General features: G+C 39.8%; 1 protein-coding gene and 1 long non-coding RNA gene across 2 annotated transcripts; both read right to left on the bottom strand.

Annotated features, from left to right (window-relative positions):
• Positions 1 to 676: 676 nt before the first annotated feature.
• Positions 677 to 2933, bottom strand: LOC115179551 (gastrula zinc finger protein XlCGF17.1-like; the record flags this gene model as incomplete). The annotated part of the gene is made up of 2 exons (XM_029741181.1): positions 677 to 1725; positions 2566 to 2933. Coding segments are annotated over 2 exons (951 nt in total), but the record flags the coding sequence as incomplete, so codon positions are not given.
• Positions 2934 to 2951: 18 nt separating this feature from the next.
• Positions 2952 to 16216, bottom strand: LOC115179576 (uncharacterized). The gene is made up of 3 exons (XR_003872955.1): positions 15946 to 16216; positions 11937 to 12185; positions 2952 to 3076 (listed from the first exon to the last, which is right to left on the bottom strand). It is a non-coding gene; the product is annotated as an uncharacterized LOC115179576 (long non-coding RNA).
• Positions 16217 to 21054: the final 4838 nt, after the last annotated feature.

Here is a 21054-nt window from a genome sequence, read left to right as displayed (position 1 = left end):
TTGGGCCAGTAACCAAAAGGTTGCTAAGATCAAATCCCCGAGCTGACAAGGCAGTAAGAATTTGTTCTTAACTGACTTGCCTAGTTAAATAAAGGTTCAATAAAAAAGTGTCTACTAGCTCATCCCCACAGAATACTGCAGAGGAACAACCTGGTCTCAGAGCAAAACTTATTATATATTACAAAAACATCCGTGCCACTCCATTTAGTATGTTAGGTTACATTACAACGGCCTACCAATAAAAACTGAACTAAAATATAAACTAAACATGTAAAATGTTGGTTTCATGAGCTGAAATAAAAAATTCCAGCAATGTTCCATATGCACAAAAAGATTATTTCTCTCAAATGTTGTGCACAAATTTGTTTATATCCCTGTTAGTGAGCATTTCAGCCTTTGTCAAGATAATCTATCCACCTGACAGGTGTGGCATATAAAGAAGCTGATAAAACTGCATGATCATTACACAGGTGCACCTTGTGCTGGGGACAATAAAAGGCTACACAACACAATGTCACAGATGTCTCAAGTTATGGGAATGTGCAATTCTCATGATGACTGCAGGAATGTCCACCAGAGCTGTTGCCAGAGAACTCTATTTATATCTCTACCATAAGCCACCTCAAATTTCAATTGACTGATTTCCTTATACGAACTGTAAGTCTTTGAAATTGTTGCGTTTAGATTGTTGTTCATACAATATGTTACGAACTTGTAATATGTATGATATGTTACGAATTCCAATTTGTTGTTGCTAACGTTAGCTAGGTTAGGGGTGAGGCGTTTAAGGTAGAGTTAAATGGGTTTAGGGGAAAGGTAACCTAATATGCTAAGTAGTTGCATGCTAAGCTAACATGCTAACATAGCTAAAAAGTAGTCAGTAGTTGCAAAGTTGCTAATTAGCTAAAATGCTAAAGTCCTCCTTGATGAGATTCAAACACGCAGCCTTTGGCTAGACGTTTGACTTACACGCGCACGACTCCACAGAGCAGGAGTAAGGCTTCTCCCTTGTGTGTACACATTGTTGTGTTAAGTAGCTATGGTGAGAGAAACTCACCCAAAAGTCAGAGCAAAATAAGCAGGCTTCTCTCATTCGTGTGTTCTCTGATGAACTTGTAGCTCAGTTGCTATTTTGAAGCATTTTACACAGGCAGAGTAGAAGTGCGGCTTCTATCATGTATATGTTGATGTGTTTTTAAGGTATCCAGTCGAGAGAAACTCACCCCACAGTCAGAACAGGAGTAAGGCTTTTCTCCTGTGTGTGTTCTCTTATGAACTTTTAGATGAGTTGATGTTTTAAAACATTTTACACAGTCAGGGCAGAAGAAAGGCTTCTCTCCTGTGTGTGTTCTCTGATGAACTTTTAGATCACTTGATGTTTTAAAACATTTTCCACAGTCAGAACAGGAGTAAGGCTTTTCTCCTGTGTGTGTTCTCTTATGAACTTTTAGATGAGTTGATGTTGTGAAGCATTTTCCACAGTCAGAGCAGACGTAAGGCTTCTCTCCTGTGTGTGTTCTCTGATGAACTTTTAGCTCATTTGATGTTTTTAAACATCTTCCACAGTCAGAGCAGGAATACGGCTTCTCTCCTGTGTGTGTTCTCTGATGAGCTTTTAGCTCAGCTGATGTTTTGAAGCAATTTACACAGTGAGAGCAGACGTAAGGCTTCTCTCCTGTGTGTGTTCTCTGATGAACTTTTAGCTCATTTGATGTTTTAAAACATTTTCCACAGTCAGAACAGGAGTATGGCTTCTCTCCAGTATGAATACGTCCATGTGATTTTAAGTTGGAAAGTTGAGAGAAACTAGTTCCACAGTCAGAGCAGACGTAAGGCTTCTCTCCTGTGTGTGTTCTCTGATGAACCTTTAGCTCATTTGATGTTTTAAAACATTTTCCACAGTCAGAGCAGGAGTATGGCCTCTCCCCTGTATGTATTAGTTCATGTGATTTTAAGTGGTAACGTTTAGAGAAACTAGTTCCACAGTCAGGGCAGAAGAAAGGCTTCTCTCCTGTATGTGTTCTCTGATGAACCTTTAGCTCATTTGATGTTTTAAAACATTTTCCACAGTCAGAGCAGGAGTATGGCTTCTCTCCTGTGTGTGTTCTCTGATGAACTTTTAGCTCAGTTGATGTTTTGAAATATTTTACACAGTCAGAGCAGGAGTATGGCTTCTCTCCTGTATGTATACGTTCATGTGATTTTAAGTTGGAAAGTTGAGAGAAATTAGTTCCACAGTCAGGGCAGAAGAAAGGCTTCTCTCCTGTGTGTGTTCTCTGATGAACTTTTAGATCAGTTGATGTTGTGAAGCATTTTCCACAGTCAGAGCAGGAGTATGGCTTCTCACCCGTGTGTATTCTCTGATGAACTTTTAGCTCATTTGATGTTTTAAAACATTTTCCACAGTCAGAGCAGGAGTATGGCTTCTCCCCTGTATGAATACGTTTATGTCTTTTTAAGTGGTAAAGTTTAGAGAAACTAGTTCCACAGTCAGGGCAGAAGAAAGGCTTCTCTCCTGTATGTGTTCTCTGATGAACCTTTAGCTCATTTGATGTTTTAAAACATTTTCCACAGTCAGAGCAGGAGTATGGCTTCTCTCCTGTGTGTGTTCTCTGATGAACTTTTAGCTCAGTTGATGTTTTGAAATATTTTACACAGTCAGAGCAGGAGTAAGGCTTCTCTCCTGTATGTATACGTCCATGTGATTTTAAGTTGGAAAGTTGAGAGAAACTAGATCCACAGTCAGGGCAGAAGAAAGGCTTCTCTCCTGTGTGAGTCTTCTGATGAACTTTTAGCTGAGTTGATGTTTTAAAACATTTTCCACAGTCAGAGCAGGAATAAGGCTTCGCTCCTGTGTGTGTTCTCTGATGAACGTTTAGATCAGTTGATGTTGTGAAGCATTTTCCACAGTCAGAGCAGGAGTAAGGCTTCTCTCCTGTGTGTATTTTTAGGTGTATTTTTAGCTTTGATAGAAATGGGAAAATCTCTTCACAATGTGGGCAGTGATGAGACCTCTTAGCTCTCTGATCTTCCTGCTGTTGCTCTCTGGATGTAGAGAATGTCTCAACATGGTATTCTGTGTGAACATCAGAAGAACCAGTCAGTTGGTGTGATATACATGTCAATCAAATGTATTTTATGAAGCCCTTTTTACATCAGTAGTTGTCACAAAGTGCTTAACAGAAACCCAGCATAAAATCCCCAAAGAGCAAGCAATACAGATGTAGAAGCACAGTAGCCACAAAAAATTCCCTATAAAGCAGGAACCTAGGAAGAAACCTAGAGAGGAACCAGGCCCAGAGCGGTGACCAGTCCTCTTCTAGGCCATACTGGGTGACAGGTAGCCTAGTGGTTAGAGCAACCGAAAGGTTGCAAGATCAAATCCCCGAGCTGACAAGGTAAAAATCTGTCGTTCTGCCCCTGAACAAGGCAGTTAACCCACTGTTCCTACGCCATCATTGAAAATAAGAATTTGTTCTTAACTGACTTGCCTATTTAACCTCTTTGGGCGCATGTCCAAACGCTAGCGGGACACCTACGACAACATCCGGTGAAATTGCAGAGCGCGAAATTCAAAATACAAAAATCGTAATATTAAACATTCATGAAAATACAAGTGTCTTACATCATTTAAAAGCTTCTTGTTAATCAAACTTTGTTGTCAGATTTCAAAAAGGCTTTACGGAGAAAGCATACCATGAGATTATCTGAGAACAGCGCGCCACATCAATATACTTTTTCAACCAGCACAGGCGTCACAAAATCACAGACAGCAATTCAATAAATCACTTACCTTTAAAGATCTTCCTCTGTTTGCAATCCCAAGGGTCCCAGCTACACAATGAATGGTCGTTTTGTTCGATAAAGTCCTTCATTATATCCCAAAAATGTGATTCCGTAATTCACTCGTTCAACGATCACACAAACGAATCCAAAAAGTTACCGGTAAAGTTCGTCCAAACAAGTCAAACGATATTTCGAATTAATCCTCAGGTATTCTAATATCTACATAAATTATAATATTTAAGACGGAGAATAGTGTGTTCAATAGCGAAGATAAATAACGAAGAGCACACTCTCGTTGATACGCGCAACGACTACTTTTCTAATGTGTAAAAACTACAAATACTTGTTCATTTTAAAAAAAACAAGCCTGAAACCCTTTCTAAACACTGTTGACATCTAGTGGAAGCCATAGGAACTGCAATCTGGATCCTATCTATTTGTGTATCCCATAGGCAAGCATTGAAAAAACCTGTGACCTCAAAAAAATACAAATTCCGGGTTGGATTTCCCTCAGGTTTTCGCCTGCCATATCAGTTTTGTTATACTCAGATATTATTTTAACAGTTTTAGAAACTGCAGAGTGTTTTCTATCCAATGGTATCAAGCATATGCATATCCTTGCTTCTGGGCAGTTTACTTTGGGCACATCAGTCATCTGAAATTCCTGACAATAACCAGTATGCTAACGAAGTTAACTTCTCAGGGCTGCGTGGGACGCTACCGTCCCACCCACGGTTCACACTATTCAACAGCCAGTGAAAAATCAGAGCGCCAAATTCAAAACAACAAAATGACATAATTCAAAGTTCTCAAACATACAACTATTTTACACCATTTTAAAGATAAACCTCTCCTAAATCCAACCACATTATCCGATTTCAAAAAGGCTTTACGGCGAAAGCATAAAGTTAGATTATGTTAGGACAGTGCCAACACAAGAAAAACCACACAGCCATTTTCCAAGCAGGAGAGGGGTCACAAAAACCATAAATACAGCTAAAATTAAGCACTAACCTTTGACGATCTTCATCAGATGACACTCCTAGGACTCAATGTTACACAATACATGTATGTTTTGTTCGATAAAGTTCATATTTATATAAAAAAATAAAAATAATTACATTGGCGCGTGATGTTCAGAAAATATTTTTCATCCAAAACTGCTGGTGAATCAGCTCAACAATTTACAAAAATACTCATCATAAACGTTGATAAAATATTCAACAGTTATTCAAAGAATTATAAATAAACATCTCCTGAATGCAACCGCTGTGACAGATTTCAAATAAGCTTCACGGGGAAAGCACACTTTGCAATAATCTGAGTACGGCGCTCAGAAAAATACAACAGGCAATACAGATATCCGCCATTTTGGAGTCATCTAAAATCATAAATAGCATTATAAATATTCACTTACCTTTGATGATCTTCATCAGAAGGCACTTCCAGGAATCCCAGGTCCACAATAAATGTTGTTTTGTTCGATAAAGTCCATCATGTATGTCCAAATACCTCCTTGTTGTTAGCGCATTCAGTAAGCTACTCCAAATGTAGGAAGCGCGCCCAAAATTTCACGACGCAGGCAAAAAAAATCTATTTTTTGAAACATGTCAAACGTTGTATAGCATAAATCTTTAGGGCCTTTTTAACATAAAACTTCAATAATATTCCAACCGGACGATTCCAATGTCTTGAAAAACTTTATGGAACACAGCTACCTCATCACGTGAACGCACGCCACAAAACTCATGTCATTTTCTGAGTCACCAACTTCCCGGCCTTCTTGTTCGCTCCGTGTTCACCGCAAAAGCCTGAAACTAGGTTCTAAAGACTGTTGACATCTAGTGGAAGCCTTAGGAAGTGCAAGTCACTGTGTGTTAGAAAGGCAATGACTTGAAAAGTCTACAAGCATCAGATTTCCCACTTCCTGGTTGGACTTTTTCTCAGGTTTTTGCCTGCCATATGAGTTCTGTTATACTCACAGATATCATTCAAACAGTTTTAGAAACTTCAGAGTGTTTTCTATCAAAATCTACTAATAATATGCAAATATTTGACTCTGGGCCCGAGTATTAGGCAGTTTACTCTGGGCACGTTTTTCATCCGAAATCGAAAATACTGCCCCCTATACCTTGACAGGTTAAATACAGCAAAAAAATGTTTTTTAAATACACTATTATTAGTGGTGAAATAAATGAAAATATTCAAAAGTTTGGGGTCACTTACAAATGTCCTTGTTTTTGAAAGAAAAGCAAATTTTTTGTCCATTCAAATAATGTCAAATTGATCAGAAATACAGTGTAGACATTGTTAATGTTGTAAATGACTATTGTAGCTGGAAACGGCTGAAGATCTCGTACAACACTGAGTACTACTCCCTTCACAGAACAGCGCAAACAGTCTCTAACCAGAATAGTTTCTAGAAGGCCAGCATCCCGGAGTCACCTCTTCACTGTTGACGTTGAGACTGGTGTTTTGCGGGTACTATTTAATGAAGCTGCCAGTTGAGGACTTGTGAGACGTCTGTTTCTCAAACTAGACACTCTAAAATACTTGTCCTCTTGCCCAGTTGTGCACCGGGGCCTCCCAGTCCTCTTTCTATTCTGGTTAGAGACAGTTTGCGCTGTTCTGTGAAGGGAGTAGTACACAGCGTTGTACGAGATCTTCAGTTTCTTGGCAATTTCTCACATGGAATAGCCTTCATTTCTCAGAACAAGAATAGACTGACGAGTTTCAGAAGAAAGGTCTTTGTTTCCATTTTGAGCCTGTAATCGAACCGACAAATGACCCAGATACTCAACTAGTCTAAAGAAGGACCGTTTTATTGCTTCTTTAATCAGCACCACAGTTTCAGCTGTGCTAACATAATTGCAAAAGGGTTTTCTAATGATCAATTAGCGTTTTTAAATGATAAACTTGGATTAGCTAACACAACATGCCATTGGATCACAGGAGTGATGGTTGCTGATAGTGGGCCTCTGTACACCTATGTAGATATTCCATTTTTTTTTTAATAATCCGTTTCCAGCTACAATAGTCATTTACAACATTAACAACGTCTACACTGTATTAATGGTCAATTTGATGTTATTTTAATGGACAAAAAAAACGTACTTTTCTTTCAAAAACAAGGACATTTCTAAGTGACCCTAAACTTTTCAACGGTAGTGTATGTATTCATTTCAGTAGGCTGTATGGGAATAAAACTATTCTAAAACTGGGTAGGAGTCAAAAACTAAAAAGAGGCAAAAGTTGTGAAAATTATGAGCTATATCATCCTCAACATCACAAGGGCGATAGTCATTACTTTAAACATACACATTTTTCTAAGATATTTCACCCTGAAACTGTATCACTCACTGTGTGTGAAATCCATTAGACACATAAGGCTATACGTTGATCATGTGTGCAGCGTAGGCAAGATAGAATTAGAACATTGTGTTCCTTACAGGACATTCTGTCCCCACCCGTGGAGTGGAGAAACTGTTAGGCTTGCAGAAAATTATGAAACATGTTGCAGAATATGATAAACAATGTATGTGTACAGTGGAACAATACAGACTGCCTAAAGCGGGGGTGGGGTTCTCGACTGATGTGTGTATAAAAGATGGGCTCTGAACTTGAGAGGGCAGAGCTCTCTGAATAAAGAACTGATCATGTGTATGCTGGGACTCCATCTGTTTATTAAAACTTAGAGCCTTACAACCTCTAGGATACAGATGGAGTTATAAAATAGTTCAGTTAGAACATTGGGATAGAAATTCTCGTGACAAAGGGTTAGTAACGACACAGACTCATTTCATAGAACTTTAAAACACTGGCAGTTTGTCTACTTCACTTCTTTAGTCTACACTCTGATCACTCCAGATAACCCAGTGAATAAAACAAATGCTGGCAATACTGGTGTCATCCATACAAGTCTTAGTAGCATGAAATAACATTTACGATGCATTCAAAAAGTATTCAGACCCCTTAACTTTTTCCACATTTTCTTACATTACAGTCTTATTCTAAAATGGATTAAATTGTTATTTTTCCTCATCAAACTACACACAATACCCATAATGACAAGGGAAAAAACTGGTTTTTAGAAATAACTGAAATATTACATTTACGTAAGTATTCAGACCCTTTACGCAATAGTTAGTTGAAGCACCTTTGGCAGCGATTACAGCCTTGATCCGGACTAGTCACCCAGTCCCTGCCGCTGAAAATCATCCCCATAGCATACTGCTGCCACCACCATGCTTCACCGTAGGGATGGTTTGCTCCAGACATGATGCTTGGCATTCAGGCCAAAGAGTTCAATCTTGGTTTCATCAGACCAGAGAATCTTGTTTCTCATGGTCAGAGTCCTTTAGGTGCCTTTTGGCAAACTCCAAGCGGACTGTCATGTGCCTTTTACTGAGGAGTGGCTTCCGTAACGGGGACTCTACCATAAAGGCCTGATTAGCGGAGTGCTGCAGAGATGGTTGTCCTTCTGGAAGGTTCACTCATCTCCATAGAGGAACTCTGGAGCTCTGTCAGAGTGACCATCGGGTTCTGAGCCACCTCCCCGAACAAGGCCCTTCTCCCCCGATTGCTCAGTTTGGCCGGGTGGCCAGCTCTAGGAAGAGTCTTGGTTGTTCCAAACTTCTTCCATTGAAGAATGATGGAGGCCTCTGTGTTCTTGGGGACCTTTAATGCAGCAGAAATGTTTTGGTACCGGTCCCCAGATCTGTGCCGACACAATCCTGAATCAGAGCTCTACAGACAAATCCTTCTACCTTATGTCTTGGTTCTTGATCTGACATGCACTGTCAACTGTGGGACCTTACATAGACAGGTGTGTGCCTGTCCAAATCATGTCCAATCAATTGAATTTACCACAGGTGGACTCCAATCAAGTTGTAGAAACATCTCAAGGATCATCTCATAGCAAAGGGTCTGAAAACTTAAAAAACGGTAATAAGCAATTATATATTTTCTTTACATTTGCAAGAATTTCTAAAAACCTGTTTTCGCTTTGCCATTGTGGGGTATTGTGTGTAGATTGACGAAGAAAAACATGTCATCAATTTTACAATAAGGTTGTAACGTACCAAAATGGGAAAAATGGGAAGGGGTCTGACAGTGCCCTCGAAAAGTATTCAGACCCCTTGACTTTTTCCACATTTTGTTCATTTACAGCCTTATTCTAAAATTAAATTAAAAAATATCCTCAGCAATCTACACACAATACCCCATAATGACAAAGCTAAAACGGGTTTAGACATTTTTGCAAATTTATAAAAATAAAATAAAACGAGAGACTCAAAATTGAGTTTCAGATGCATCCTGTTTCCATTGACCATCCTTGAGATGTTTCTACAACTTGATATATAAAACATATTAAATATACACTACTGTTCAAAAGTTTGGGGTCACTTAGAAATGTCCTTGTTTTGAAAGAAAAGCACATTTTTTGTCCATTAAAATAACATTGAATTGATCAGAAATACAGTGTAGACATTGTTATTGTTGTAAATGACTACTGCAGCTGGAAACGGCAGATATTTTATGGAATATCTACATAGGCGTACAGAGGCCCATTATCAGCAACCATCACTCCTGTGATCCAATGGCTAGGTTGTGTTAGCTAATCCAAGTTTATCATTAGAAAATCCTTTTGCAATTATGTTAGCACAGCTGAAAACTGTGGTGCTCACTAAAGAAGCAATAAAATTGGCTTTTGAAACTCTGCCTAGAAGGCCAGAGGCCAGCATCCCATCTCTTCACTGTTGACGTTGAGACTGGTGTTAAGTGACCCCAAACTTTTGAATTGAGCTCAGGTGCATCCTGTTTCCATTGATCATCCTTGAGATGTTTCTACAACTTGATATATAAAAATATAAAATATCTATGTATCAGATATAAATCATCAGGATGTGGTAGTCTACTGGTTATGTTCAACACTTCTCCAATCGTTGTTGAGATCTGATACTCTGTGCAGCGCAAAACGAGACGTAGGCCAAAATCATATTTCTAAAATCCTTTTCAGAATAAATTCCAGCCGAACATGGAGAGAACAGTAATGCCTAACTACACTGAAAAAAATATATAATGCAAAATGTCTCATGAGCTGAAATAAAAAAAACAATCTGAAATTTTCCAACACACAAAAAGCTTATTTCTCTCAAATTGTGTGCACAAATATGTTTACATCCCTGTTAGTGAGCATTTATCCTTTGTCAAGATAATCCATCCACCTGACAGGTGTGGCATATCAAGAAGCTGATTAAACGGCATAATCATTACACAGTTGCACCTTGTGCTGGGGACAATAAAAGGACACTTTAAAATGTCTAGTTTTGTTACACAACACCACAGATGTCTCAAGTTTTGAGGGAGCATGCAATTGGCATGCTGACTGCAGGAATGTCAACCAGAGCTGCTGCCAGAGAATTGAATGTTAATTCCTCTACCATAAGCTGCCACCAACATCATATTAGAGTATTTGGCAGTACATCCAACCGGCCTCACAATCGTAGACTACGTGTAACAACGTCAGCCCAGGACCTGAGGTGGGTCTGGCTGCCAAGTGGGTGGGCCTATGCCTTCCAAGGCCCACCCATGGCTGCATCCCTGCCCAGTCATGTGAAATCTACAGGTTAGGGCCTAATTCATTTCAATTGACTGATGTCCTTAATACATATATATATATATATATATATATTTGAAATTACATTTAACCTTTATTTAACTAGGCATGTCAGTAAAGAACAATTCTTACTAACAATGACAGCCTACCGGGGAACAGTGGGTTAACTGCCTTGTTCAGGGGCAGAACGATAGATTTTTACCTTGTCAGCTCAGGGATTCGATCCAGCAACCTTTCGGTTACTGGCCCAACGCTCTAACCACTAGGCTACCTGCCGCCCCTTATATGAACTGTAACTCAGTAAAATCGTTGAAATTGTTGCATGTTGTGTTTATATTTATGTACAATATACATACAAGAAGCTGGTGAAGAGCTACAAAAATAAGTAAATAGCCCTATTAGACTGAAAGATAAAGGAATTTCATCAAACTTATGAGCTCCCGAGTGGCGCAGCGGTCTAAGGCACTGCATCTCAGTGCTAGAGGCGTCACTACAGACACCCTGCTTAGATTCCAGGCTGTATCACAACTGGTCGTGATTGGGAGTCCCATAGGGCGGGGCACAACTGGCCAAGTGTCGCCGGGTTTGGCCGGTGTAGGCCGTCATTGTAAATAATAATTTGTTGTTAACGGAGTTGCCTAGTTAAATAAAGGTAAATAATAATAATAATAGTTAGGATCTCCATGAGCATTAGCTGCTACTTCACTCAATCCTGTTTTAAAAAGTCTCCCTGTGTGACATTCCTTGAGACCAACCAGAAATGTTTCCTTGGCCAAATATTCCCAGATTTTCATAAAAACAGCCAAACATGTTCTCTCGTTTCTGCGTCACCAAATGTTGCGCGAGGCAAAAGAGTAGGCTAGGTGAGCATCAATCGCTAGTTCGGTGCAGCAGACTGCAGGAGTGTAGTGCTGCAGGAGCGATGAGCCGCCACAATGGTGTTTGTTTAGTAAAGTTAGATCAATGTCTTGGACGATCACCTAATGATTAATTAGTAGTCCACATAACCAAATATTATAGCATAACATTACTGTTACAACAAAAACAACACCTCATTTCTTACGAGATTTTAGGATGGTTTGCTGAATCGTCCCAAACTCAACAGCGCGCGACATTAGGCAGAATGTGCTTTGATTAAAACAAAATACAGGAAGTCTATATAATTTAATACCATCTGCTCTAATTTGCCCACCAAACAGTAATTTAAGAAGATTTAAATGCATATTCACATGAAATTGATTGAGATCAAACGATTGGCCTGCAGACGTAGCTTGGTCATTTCACTGGTAAAACGTGAAGAATTATAATTCAATATTGACAGTGATGATGTCATGGCCTATTTTGAAATGAGACAATGTGTGGGCATAGGCAGGCGTTACAAGTTTTAAAAAATGTTGCTTCGCTGTGAAGTCTTGAGTTGTTCAGGGATGTGTGATGTCAGAATTACAGAATTCAACCTAGCAATAGACTGGGTCATAACTTATGGAGGTCTAATTTATGAAGATAACTTATAGACAGAACCAGCTCTTACCATGATTAACAGATGTCCTAATCTTCTCCTCCTCTTCTTCATCTTTAATGTTGACATTCAGCTCCAGTGTTTGACTGCAGTCTTCCAGCTTCACTGATGCCATCTCTGGATCCTGCAGTGCAAACTGGGCTCCACTGTCACAATCAGGACCCAGTGACTGTAGGTTTGGACTCAGTGTGGAAGGAGAGAGGCAGGCTGGGTTTGTCCTCACTGTTGATGTTACCGGCCTCAGACTTAATTCTAGTCAGCCTGAAGTAATAAAGACAAATGGACACAAAAGTTATTTACTTGACAGTTCTGGCACTTTATTTTGTAAAAATATTTTCTCTTTTTTCTTGTTCAATTATCTCATTTCAGTAGATCAGGTAGCTAATCCTTAACAAAACATTAATTCACATTAGACACAAAGTACACATTTTAAATTGCACAACATAAGTGCACTTAATCTATAGTAGATTTCCTAAAGTCACATAAATGCATAAATGACTCAAAAACCATTTATTACAAGGTTGCAGTATGTTTTAGGCAGCACTATGTACTATTTTCCTGAATAACCTTGTCTTCACTGTATTACTTCACTCGCATAAAACAATTGTATTTCCCATTCACACCATAGTAAGAATGATCAGGGGTCGTACAGTGGCAAGTCAAATTCAAGGACTTTTTCAGGCACTAATATTTATTTACTTTAAGCCCTGTGTGAAAACCCTGAACTATAGATAAATATAGAAACAACTGAATGTGTCTGAATATTAGTACACATGTAAAGAACTGATAATCATTACATTCAGCTTCAAAACTGTAGTGCAACTGAAATGTTCTCTCTCTGATGAGGCACTACCTGCACTGAAGTCCATTGATGCAGACCTCCTATGGTATCATGGTGGTCTTCAAACAAACGTAAGGTTCATGTCTGTCTAATTCAGTACTAACAAAATAAACCAAGAAATCCCTATTAACCTCTACCACACCCCCCCTTCCCCAAAAAACCCTCCCACACCCCTAATAAACTTTATCAATAGATCCCTTTCTGTGTTTGCAAACATTGGGGTTTATATCATGCTGAGACAATCCACCCTTAGGTTATCCAGCTTATCAAAAACCATGCCAACAGTAACATCTGTTACCACCAACAACTCTGCTGAAGTTTACAAGATAACTTTAAACCTGGTATTTCTGCTTTACACAATCCAAGATGTTGATAACCTTACCAATGAATGCTATGAAGTAAATTGTATTCACTATTAAAGTATCCTTTGTCACAGTGCATTTATGGGCACAGTAGGTCCTCTTACTACAGGACCAACCATGGAAGCTCCATCAGTCTGACAGTAGGTCCTCTTACTACGGGACCAACCATGGAAGCTCCATCAGTCTGACAGTAGGTTCTCTTACTACAGGACCAACCATGGAAGCTCCATCAGTCTGACAGTAGGTCCTCTTACTACAGGACCAACCATGGAAGCTCCATCAGTCTGACAGTAGGTCCTCTTACTACAGGACCAACCATGGAAGCTCCATCAGTCTGACAGTAGGTCCTCTTACTACAGGACCAACCATGGAAGCTCCATCAGTCTGACAGTAGGTCCTCTTACTATGGGACCAACCATGGAAGCTCCATCAGTCTGACAGTAGGTCCTCTTACTACAGGACCAACCATGGAAGCTCCATCAGTCTGACAGTAGGTCCTCTTACTACAGGACCAACCATGGAAGCTCCATCAGTCTGACAGTAGTTCCACCAGTCTGTCTTACAGCCACTAGCGGTTCTGCGGGGGGGGGGGGCAGTGCCCCTGTGACAACAATTTTGGACCCCTTAGTGGCCCCCCTAAATGTGGAGTATGAAATAATTTTTACAAAACACATTTTTGCTATCGTTCTTTTTTTACATCCGTTATTAGACAGTGGCAACGCGGAACACTAATGATTATGAACATGGTCTTTTGCCTGCTAATGCAGTGAAGAAAACAATATGATGCCAATAATGTCTAATGTAACTGGCCCCTCTAACAGTACAACTGGCCCCAGCTTGGCCCCCCCAGTTGAAATGGTCTAGAACCACCACTGCTTAGTGTCTGCATATCATACATCATGACGGGTTCTATACCTCTGAGCATCTCTCTGCACCTGGCATCCACCAAATGCTGCACTGTGTGCCCTCCGCACAATTGCAACACTTAACCGTCACATTGCTCCAACATTCACCGTAATCATGTTCCCCACCACACTTGGCACATCTTTCCACTCAACAGCTACATGTCCCATTCTTTGGTATTTAAAAACACTGTGATGATTCACCGTTGCTGCTCCAGTTTCAACTGTTCTGCTATGGAACCCTGACCTGTTCACCGGACGTGCTACCTGTCCCAGACCTGCTGTTTTCAACTCTCTAGAGACAGCAGGAGCGGTAGAGATATTCTGAATGATCGGCTATGAAAAGCCAACTGACATTTACTCCTGAGGTGCTGACCTGTTGCACCCTCTACAACCACTGTGATTATTATTATCTGACCCTGCTGGTCATCTATGAACATTTGAACATCTTGGCCATGTTCTGTTATAATCTCAACCCAGCACAGCCAGAAGAGGACTGGCCACCCATCATAGCCTGGTTCCTCATCAATCAACTAATCAAATGTATTTATAAAGCCCTTCTTACATCAGCTTATGTCACAAAGTGCTGTACAGAAACCCAGCCTAAAACCCCAAACAGCAAGCAATGCAGGTGTAGAAGCACGGTGGCTAGGAAAAACTCCCTAGAAAGGCCAAAACCTAGGAAGAAACCTAGAGAGGAACCAGGCTATGAGGGGTGGCCAGTCCTCTTCTGGCTGTGCCGGGTGGATATTATAACAGCACATGGCCTAGATGTTAAAATGTTCATAAATGACCAGCATTGTCAAAAAATAATAATCATAGTAGTTGTCGAGGGTGCAACAAGTCAGTAACACAAGAGTAAGTGTCAGTTGGCTTTTTCATAGCCGATCTTTGAGAGTATCTCTACCGCTCCTGCTGTCTCTAGAGAGTTGAAAACAGCAGGTCTGGGACAGGTAGCACATCCAGTGAATAGGTCAGGGTTCCAGCAGATCTGGGACAACAGGTCTGGGACAGGTGTACACAAATACATGCACCACTGCTTCCAGTATCCTTATCTCTGTTCTTCCTATGTCTTTCACCTACAGGCCATTCACATTCTAGGCCCTCATCCTCCCGCTCCATATCATCAGAACTGTCCCCCACATTGATCGCATTCCAGCACAGCTGTTGCTTCTCAAACTCTCTCTCCATTTCCATTGTTTCAGGGGTGTCAAACTCATTCCATTGAGGGCCGAATCTCCACTGGATAATTTTTTTTCCCATTTCAATTAAAACCTAGACAATCAGATGAGGGGTGTTCCTTACTAATTAGTGACCTTAATTCATTAATCAAGTACAAAGGTGGAGAGAAAACCCGCAGACACTTGGTCCTCCATGGAATGAGTTTGACAGGTGCTCTGATTCATCTGCATTAATCGACACCATTCCATGCAGTTGGCCTCTCTCTCCAAATGGTGAAGGACAACTTCAGCTAGCTTCCCTCTACTTTGACACTCCATCAAACAGCCTCATGTGGCCATTTCACCACGAGCAAACTCCTAGAAAGACGACCGAAACCGTTGAAGCCGCCATTTGACTAGCCTCGTCCGAACCATCCTGATCTCGCGAGCTTACATTAACGAAACAGTGTATGTAAACTCGCGAGATCAGGATGGTTCGGAAGAGGCTATTTACCAGCTCATTAACATTTTACACAAAACCAAGAACATGTAAAAACGAACTCAAATAAGTGGAATCTTTATCAAAGCTGCGTGACTTGTAAAATCGTTTTTAATCACGTTTTTCACTCACTCGGTTTGACACCAAAATAACACAATTAAAACCTTTACCAAACGTGATAATACCTTGACAGATTTGTTACCTAGCATATTATATATTCTTCCGACATTAGAAAGTTTAAACGTGCTTTTACATACCTACAATAATACATTTGAAACCGACACAACCCCTATCGACATACAAGCACAGTTCTGTCGTTTTCTACCCGGAACTTCCTGTTCCCCACAACGACAATACAACAGCGTCATCTTCTTCTCTGGTATACTGACATTTACACAAATATAACCTGTCTGCCGCCACCTACTGTACGGTTAGTAAACTGTAGAATCAAATACATGTCCATTGTGGATAAAGGGAGGGGGGACAACGACATCAAAACAAAATACAAAAATAGATAAATAACATCCCACTACTTCAGTCACAGTCCTATTCAAATCACATCCCTACACAGTCGCATGGCCTCGTAGGGAGGAACATCTTCAGTCACAGTCCTATTCAAATCACATCCCTACACAGTCTCATGGCTTCGTAGGGAGGAACATCTTCAATCAGTATTCCCTGACATAAGTCGTTTTTTGGGGTATCTGTACTTTACTTTTGATATTTTTGACAACTTCTACTCCACTACATTCCTAAAGAAAATAAGGTACTTGCTACTCCATACATTTTCCCTGGCACCCAAAAGTACTAGTTACATTTTGAATGATTAGCAGGACAGGAAAATTGTTCAATTCACGCATCCCTACTGGTCATCCCTACTGCATCTGATCTGGCGGACTCACTAAACACAAATACTTTGTTTGGTAACTTATGGTTGTGATCTTAAATGTAATCTGGAGTGCCAGAGTGCGCTTGGGCGTTCGTAAATTCAGAGCGTTGTCAGATTGTCAGTTCGTATCGGTCTCGGAGCGTTCAGAACCACACTGGACGCTCTGGCGGAGGAGTAGGGTTGATTCAAGCTTTCTGACCTCACAACGGCAGTCAAGCATCCAAGCTAACTGGTTAACATCTGCTAGCTTGCTAGCTACTTCAAATACAAATGAGAGAACTCCATTTTACTCGCTATAGCAGAGCTGGTTAGGCTGTGTTCATGTTATCCAGAACATTGGTGACTTTAACTGTGCTACAGGCAACAATTTAATTACGCGTTTTTTTGCCGACGTTTACTGACACCGGCCCTATTCAATGATGTTGAGCATTCGTTTTTCATCAATTATTCTTCCCTCTGGCAGCCTCAGACCAGAGTGCTCTGAAATCGGAGTATATAGCCAGAGCAAATTTAGGAACGCACCCTGAGTGTTGGTGTGAGCCCCTGACTATCCGTACATTTAAACACAAGAAATCGTGCTGTCTGGTTTGCTTAATATAATGAAGTTTAAATGATTTATACTTTTACTTTTGATACTTAAGTATATTTTAGCAATTACATTTACGTTTGATACATGTTAAAGAAAATACTTTTAGACTTTTACTCAAGTAGTATTTTACTGGGTGGCTTTCACTTTTACCTTGATAGGAAAGGACTCAAGTATCTTTACTTTTACTCAAGTATGACAATTGGGTACTTTTTCCACCACTGCCTGCAATGCTTCCAATGTTAATTCCTGAACTCCCAAAAACCTTTCAGCTGCACGTACAATTAATCTTTACAATCGGTATCCTTCAACTGGTAAATTACATTATGAATCTCAACCGGCTGCGGGACATCCACTGCCATAGCTTCCTCAGCACCAATCGCTCTTTCAACTATTTCCCGCGCCTCCCAGTAGGAGAACTACTGTACAGTTTCTTGATGTGGATGTTCCCTGATATAATAAAAAATGACACATGCCATTGGTCAGTTCCGGTGTTATGAAACTGATGGAGACTATTATTTAACTAGGCACATAGCATACATAACAGGTTAGGATAATTAAAGTGGCAGGTTAGGATAATTAAAGTGGTAGGTTATGATAATTAACGTGGTGGTTAGGAGACTGAGGTTAAGGTTAGGAAAAGGGTGAGGTTTAGGGATTTGTTTACCATGCAGGTTTGGATAACTAACGTGGCAGGTTATGATAATTAACGTGGTGGTTAGGAGACTGAGGTTAAGGTTAGGAAAAGGGTGATGGTTAGGGATTTGTTTACCATGCAGGTTTGGATAACTAACGTGGCAGGTTATGATAATTAACGTGACGGTTAGGAGACTGAGGTTAAGGTTAGGAAAAGGGTGAGGGTTAGGGATTTGTTTACCATGCAGGTTTGGATAACTAACGTGGCAGGTTATGATAATTAACGTGGTGGTTAGGAGACTCAGATTAAGGTTAGGGAAAGGGTTATGTTTAGCTACAATGCTACAGTTGTCAACAACTGTTGTCCCCAACGCAAAAGAAACGGCCACGGACCAAAGGGGAGCATCAATTAGTGTAAACTTGATATCATGAAACACCCGATATCAGAGAACGCCCCTAACTGTGGTATACAATTACACCCTTCTCGGATCAAGGGGCCAGGCTTCCAGTCTATAAGCATGTTTTCCACTGTGCTCAGAGGGCATGTTCGGTACTGCAGTTCAGCTGAAGAACGACCCAATTCCCATTGACGGCCCCATAGCGAAGTCACTTTTTTTTTTTAAACAAGACAATCAACTTTGTAAACAAAACATCTATTGAATTATTCAAGTAATTGCCTTAGAGTCAGATTTTTTCCCCATCATTCACAACCAAAGTCAACCATTTTAGATTCATGCTGTGAGGTGGGTGACCTTATGTCACATGCAGATGCTGAAGGGAAAACACACCTCTTGACCTGCATGTGCATAATGTAGGTCAAGGAGCAGCTTCGTCTCATAGACTAGACGTAACAGAGTAAACATAAATCCGGGACTCAAAATAGTGTGATATGTTACGGTTTTATGGTTACATAATACAGATGGTTACGTAATAAATGGAATTTGGTGGCGCTGTAATGTAACAGTGAGCTGAGCCAGTTGAAAGTAAAAAAACATGGCTGACTTACTTAAACAAATGTGGTTTCTACTGACAATTGAGATGTACAACCTATGGCATAAGGGGACGACAAGCGGATAAGAGGCAATCCGTAATTTCGATTAAGACGTTAATACTGAGCTAGGACGGACGTTGTCAATATAAATATTTGTTCAGCCCTTTTGAAATGTACAGCAACAGAATTCAGAACATGGGCCGTTCTTAGCGTTCTCCCTGTACGCCAAGTCAGAACCGTAGGATACATAAAAGGGCATATAAGCAGACAATGAAAATTCTTACACTATTTAATGATTACATTTCTCAATAACAGGTTATAGGCTACATGTGAACCACCAAGTCAGAACTGTAGGCAAAATTAAGAGTTGAAAATAGACCAAATTATTAGGATGAGGCACATGGGCTACTAACATCTTCCTACACAACATACACTTAGTATTACTTTCTTAGCTACAGTATACATATCTCCCTGGCATATTACATCATTTATGCAGCAGCATACAAGACATTTTTGGACTCACCTTGTTGTGCTGTGCTCACTTGCACAGGAAGGTGGAGCAGTGGTCCTTCGTGGTCATATTTTGTCATCAAACTTTGTCATCAGTCTGGCATTCTCTAGATTTATGACGCTTTCAAGACAACTGGGAACTCTAGTGATCGCTTTGCAATGCTTACAGTTAGCCACTGATTCCTTCCAAACCTCTCATTGTTGAATTTGCAATTTCCAACTTGTTGTGTAACGTTTATGTCAAATGGCCGATGAGCACCGATACATTTTATCTATAATTTCTCATTATTTCTCTTCATATGACAAAGATTAAAAAGGATTTGCCAGTATAGTCGACTTGATTAATGATGATCACCACCATATATATATATATATGCTAAATAATAATAATAATAATAATGTGACACTTGTCCTACGAACACTGACTAATTGAGGAGAAATGTATTTACTGTGATATGTGGTTGTCTCACCTGGCTATGTTAAGATGAATGTACTTAATGTGCTGGTGACATCACAGGGTCAGAGAGAACTCCTGACTGTAGTCATACAAAAACACTCCCTGCACTCAGCCCATAAGAACCATTCATACTGTCAGATCTAATATGAAGTACTGAATACAACCATAAGAACCATTCATACTGTCAGATCTAATATGAAGAACTGAATACAACCATAAGAACCATTCATACTGTCAGATCTAATATGAAGAACTGAATACAACCATAAGAACCATTCATACTGTCAGATCTAATATGAAGAACTGAATACAACCATAAGAACCATTCATACTGTCAGATCTAATATGAAGAACTGAATACAACCATAAGAACAATTCATACTGTCAGATCTAATATGAAGAACTGAATACAACCATAAGAACCATTCATACTGTCAGATCTAATATGAAGAACTGAATACAACCATAAGAACCATTCATACTGTCAGATCTAATATGAAGAACTGAATACAACCATAAGAACCATTCATACTGTCAGATCTAATATGAAGAACTGAATACAACCATAAGAACCATTCATACTGTCAGATCTAATATGAAGAACTGAATACAACCATAAGAACCATTCATACTGTCAGATCTAATATGAAGAACTGAATACAACCATAAGAACCATTCATACTGTCAGATCTAATATGAAGAACTGAATACAACCATAAGAACCATTCATACTGTCAGATCTAATATGAAGAACTGAATACTAAAGAGAAGAAGAGGTTGACCAGTACATATTCATGTAACTTTATTTTTCATTGGCAGATCAATAAAGTTTGCTTCAATGCAGTTATCCAAACACATTCATGATCAGTAACTAAAATAACTCATCTAGTTTTAAAGACAATTAATAAATATATGTATTCATTTCATAAGCTGTGTATCATTAAATAAAGTTGTAAAATAATCCCCCCAAACTAGTGGTGAAAAGTGATCATCACACCATCTCTATCTGATACATGTTAGGGGTGGAAGGTAGCCTCGTGGTTAGAGCATTGGGCAGTAACCAAAAGGTTGCTAGATCGAATCCCCGAGCTGACAAGGTAAAAATGTGTCCTTCTGCCTCTGAACAAGGCAGTTAATCCACTGTTCCTAGGCCATCATTGTAAATAAGAATTTGTTCTTAAAACCTGTTGGGGCTAGGGGGCAGTATTTTCACGGCCGGATGAAAAACGTACCCAATTTGAACAGGTTACTACTCTGGCCCAGAAACTAGAATATGCATATTATTAGTAGATTTGGA

The sequence above is a fragment of the Salmo trutta genome, chromosome 39 (genome assembly GCF_901001165.1).
Source record: "Salmo trutta chromosome 39, fSalTru1.1, whole genome shotgun sequence".
In the NCBI taxonomy this organism is placed as follows: Eukaryota; Metazoa; Chordata; class Actinopteri; order Salmoniformes; family Salmonidae; genus Salmo; species Salmo trutta.
Note: the sequence above shows the minus strand (reverse complement) of the source record. Positions and strands in the feature narration are given on the sequence as shown.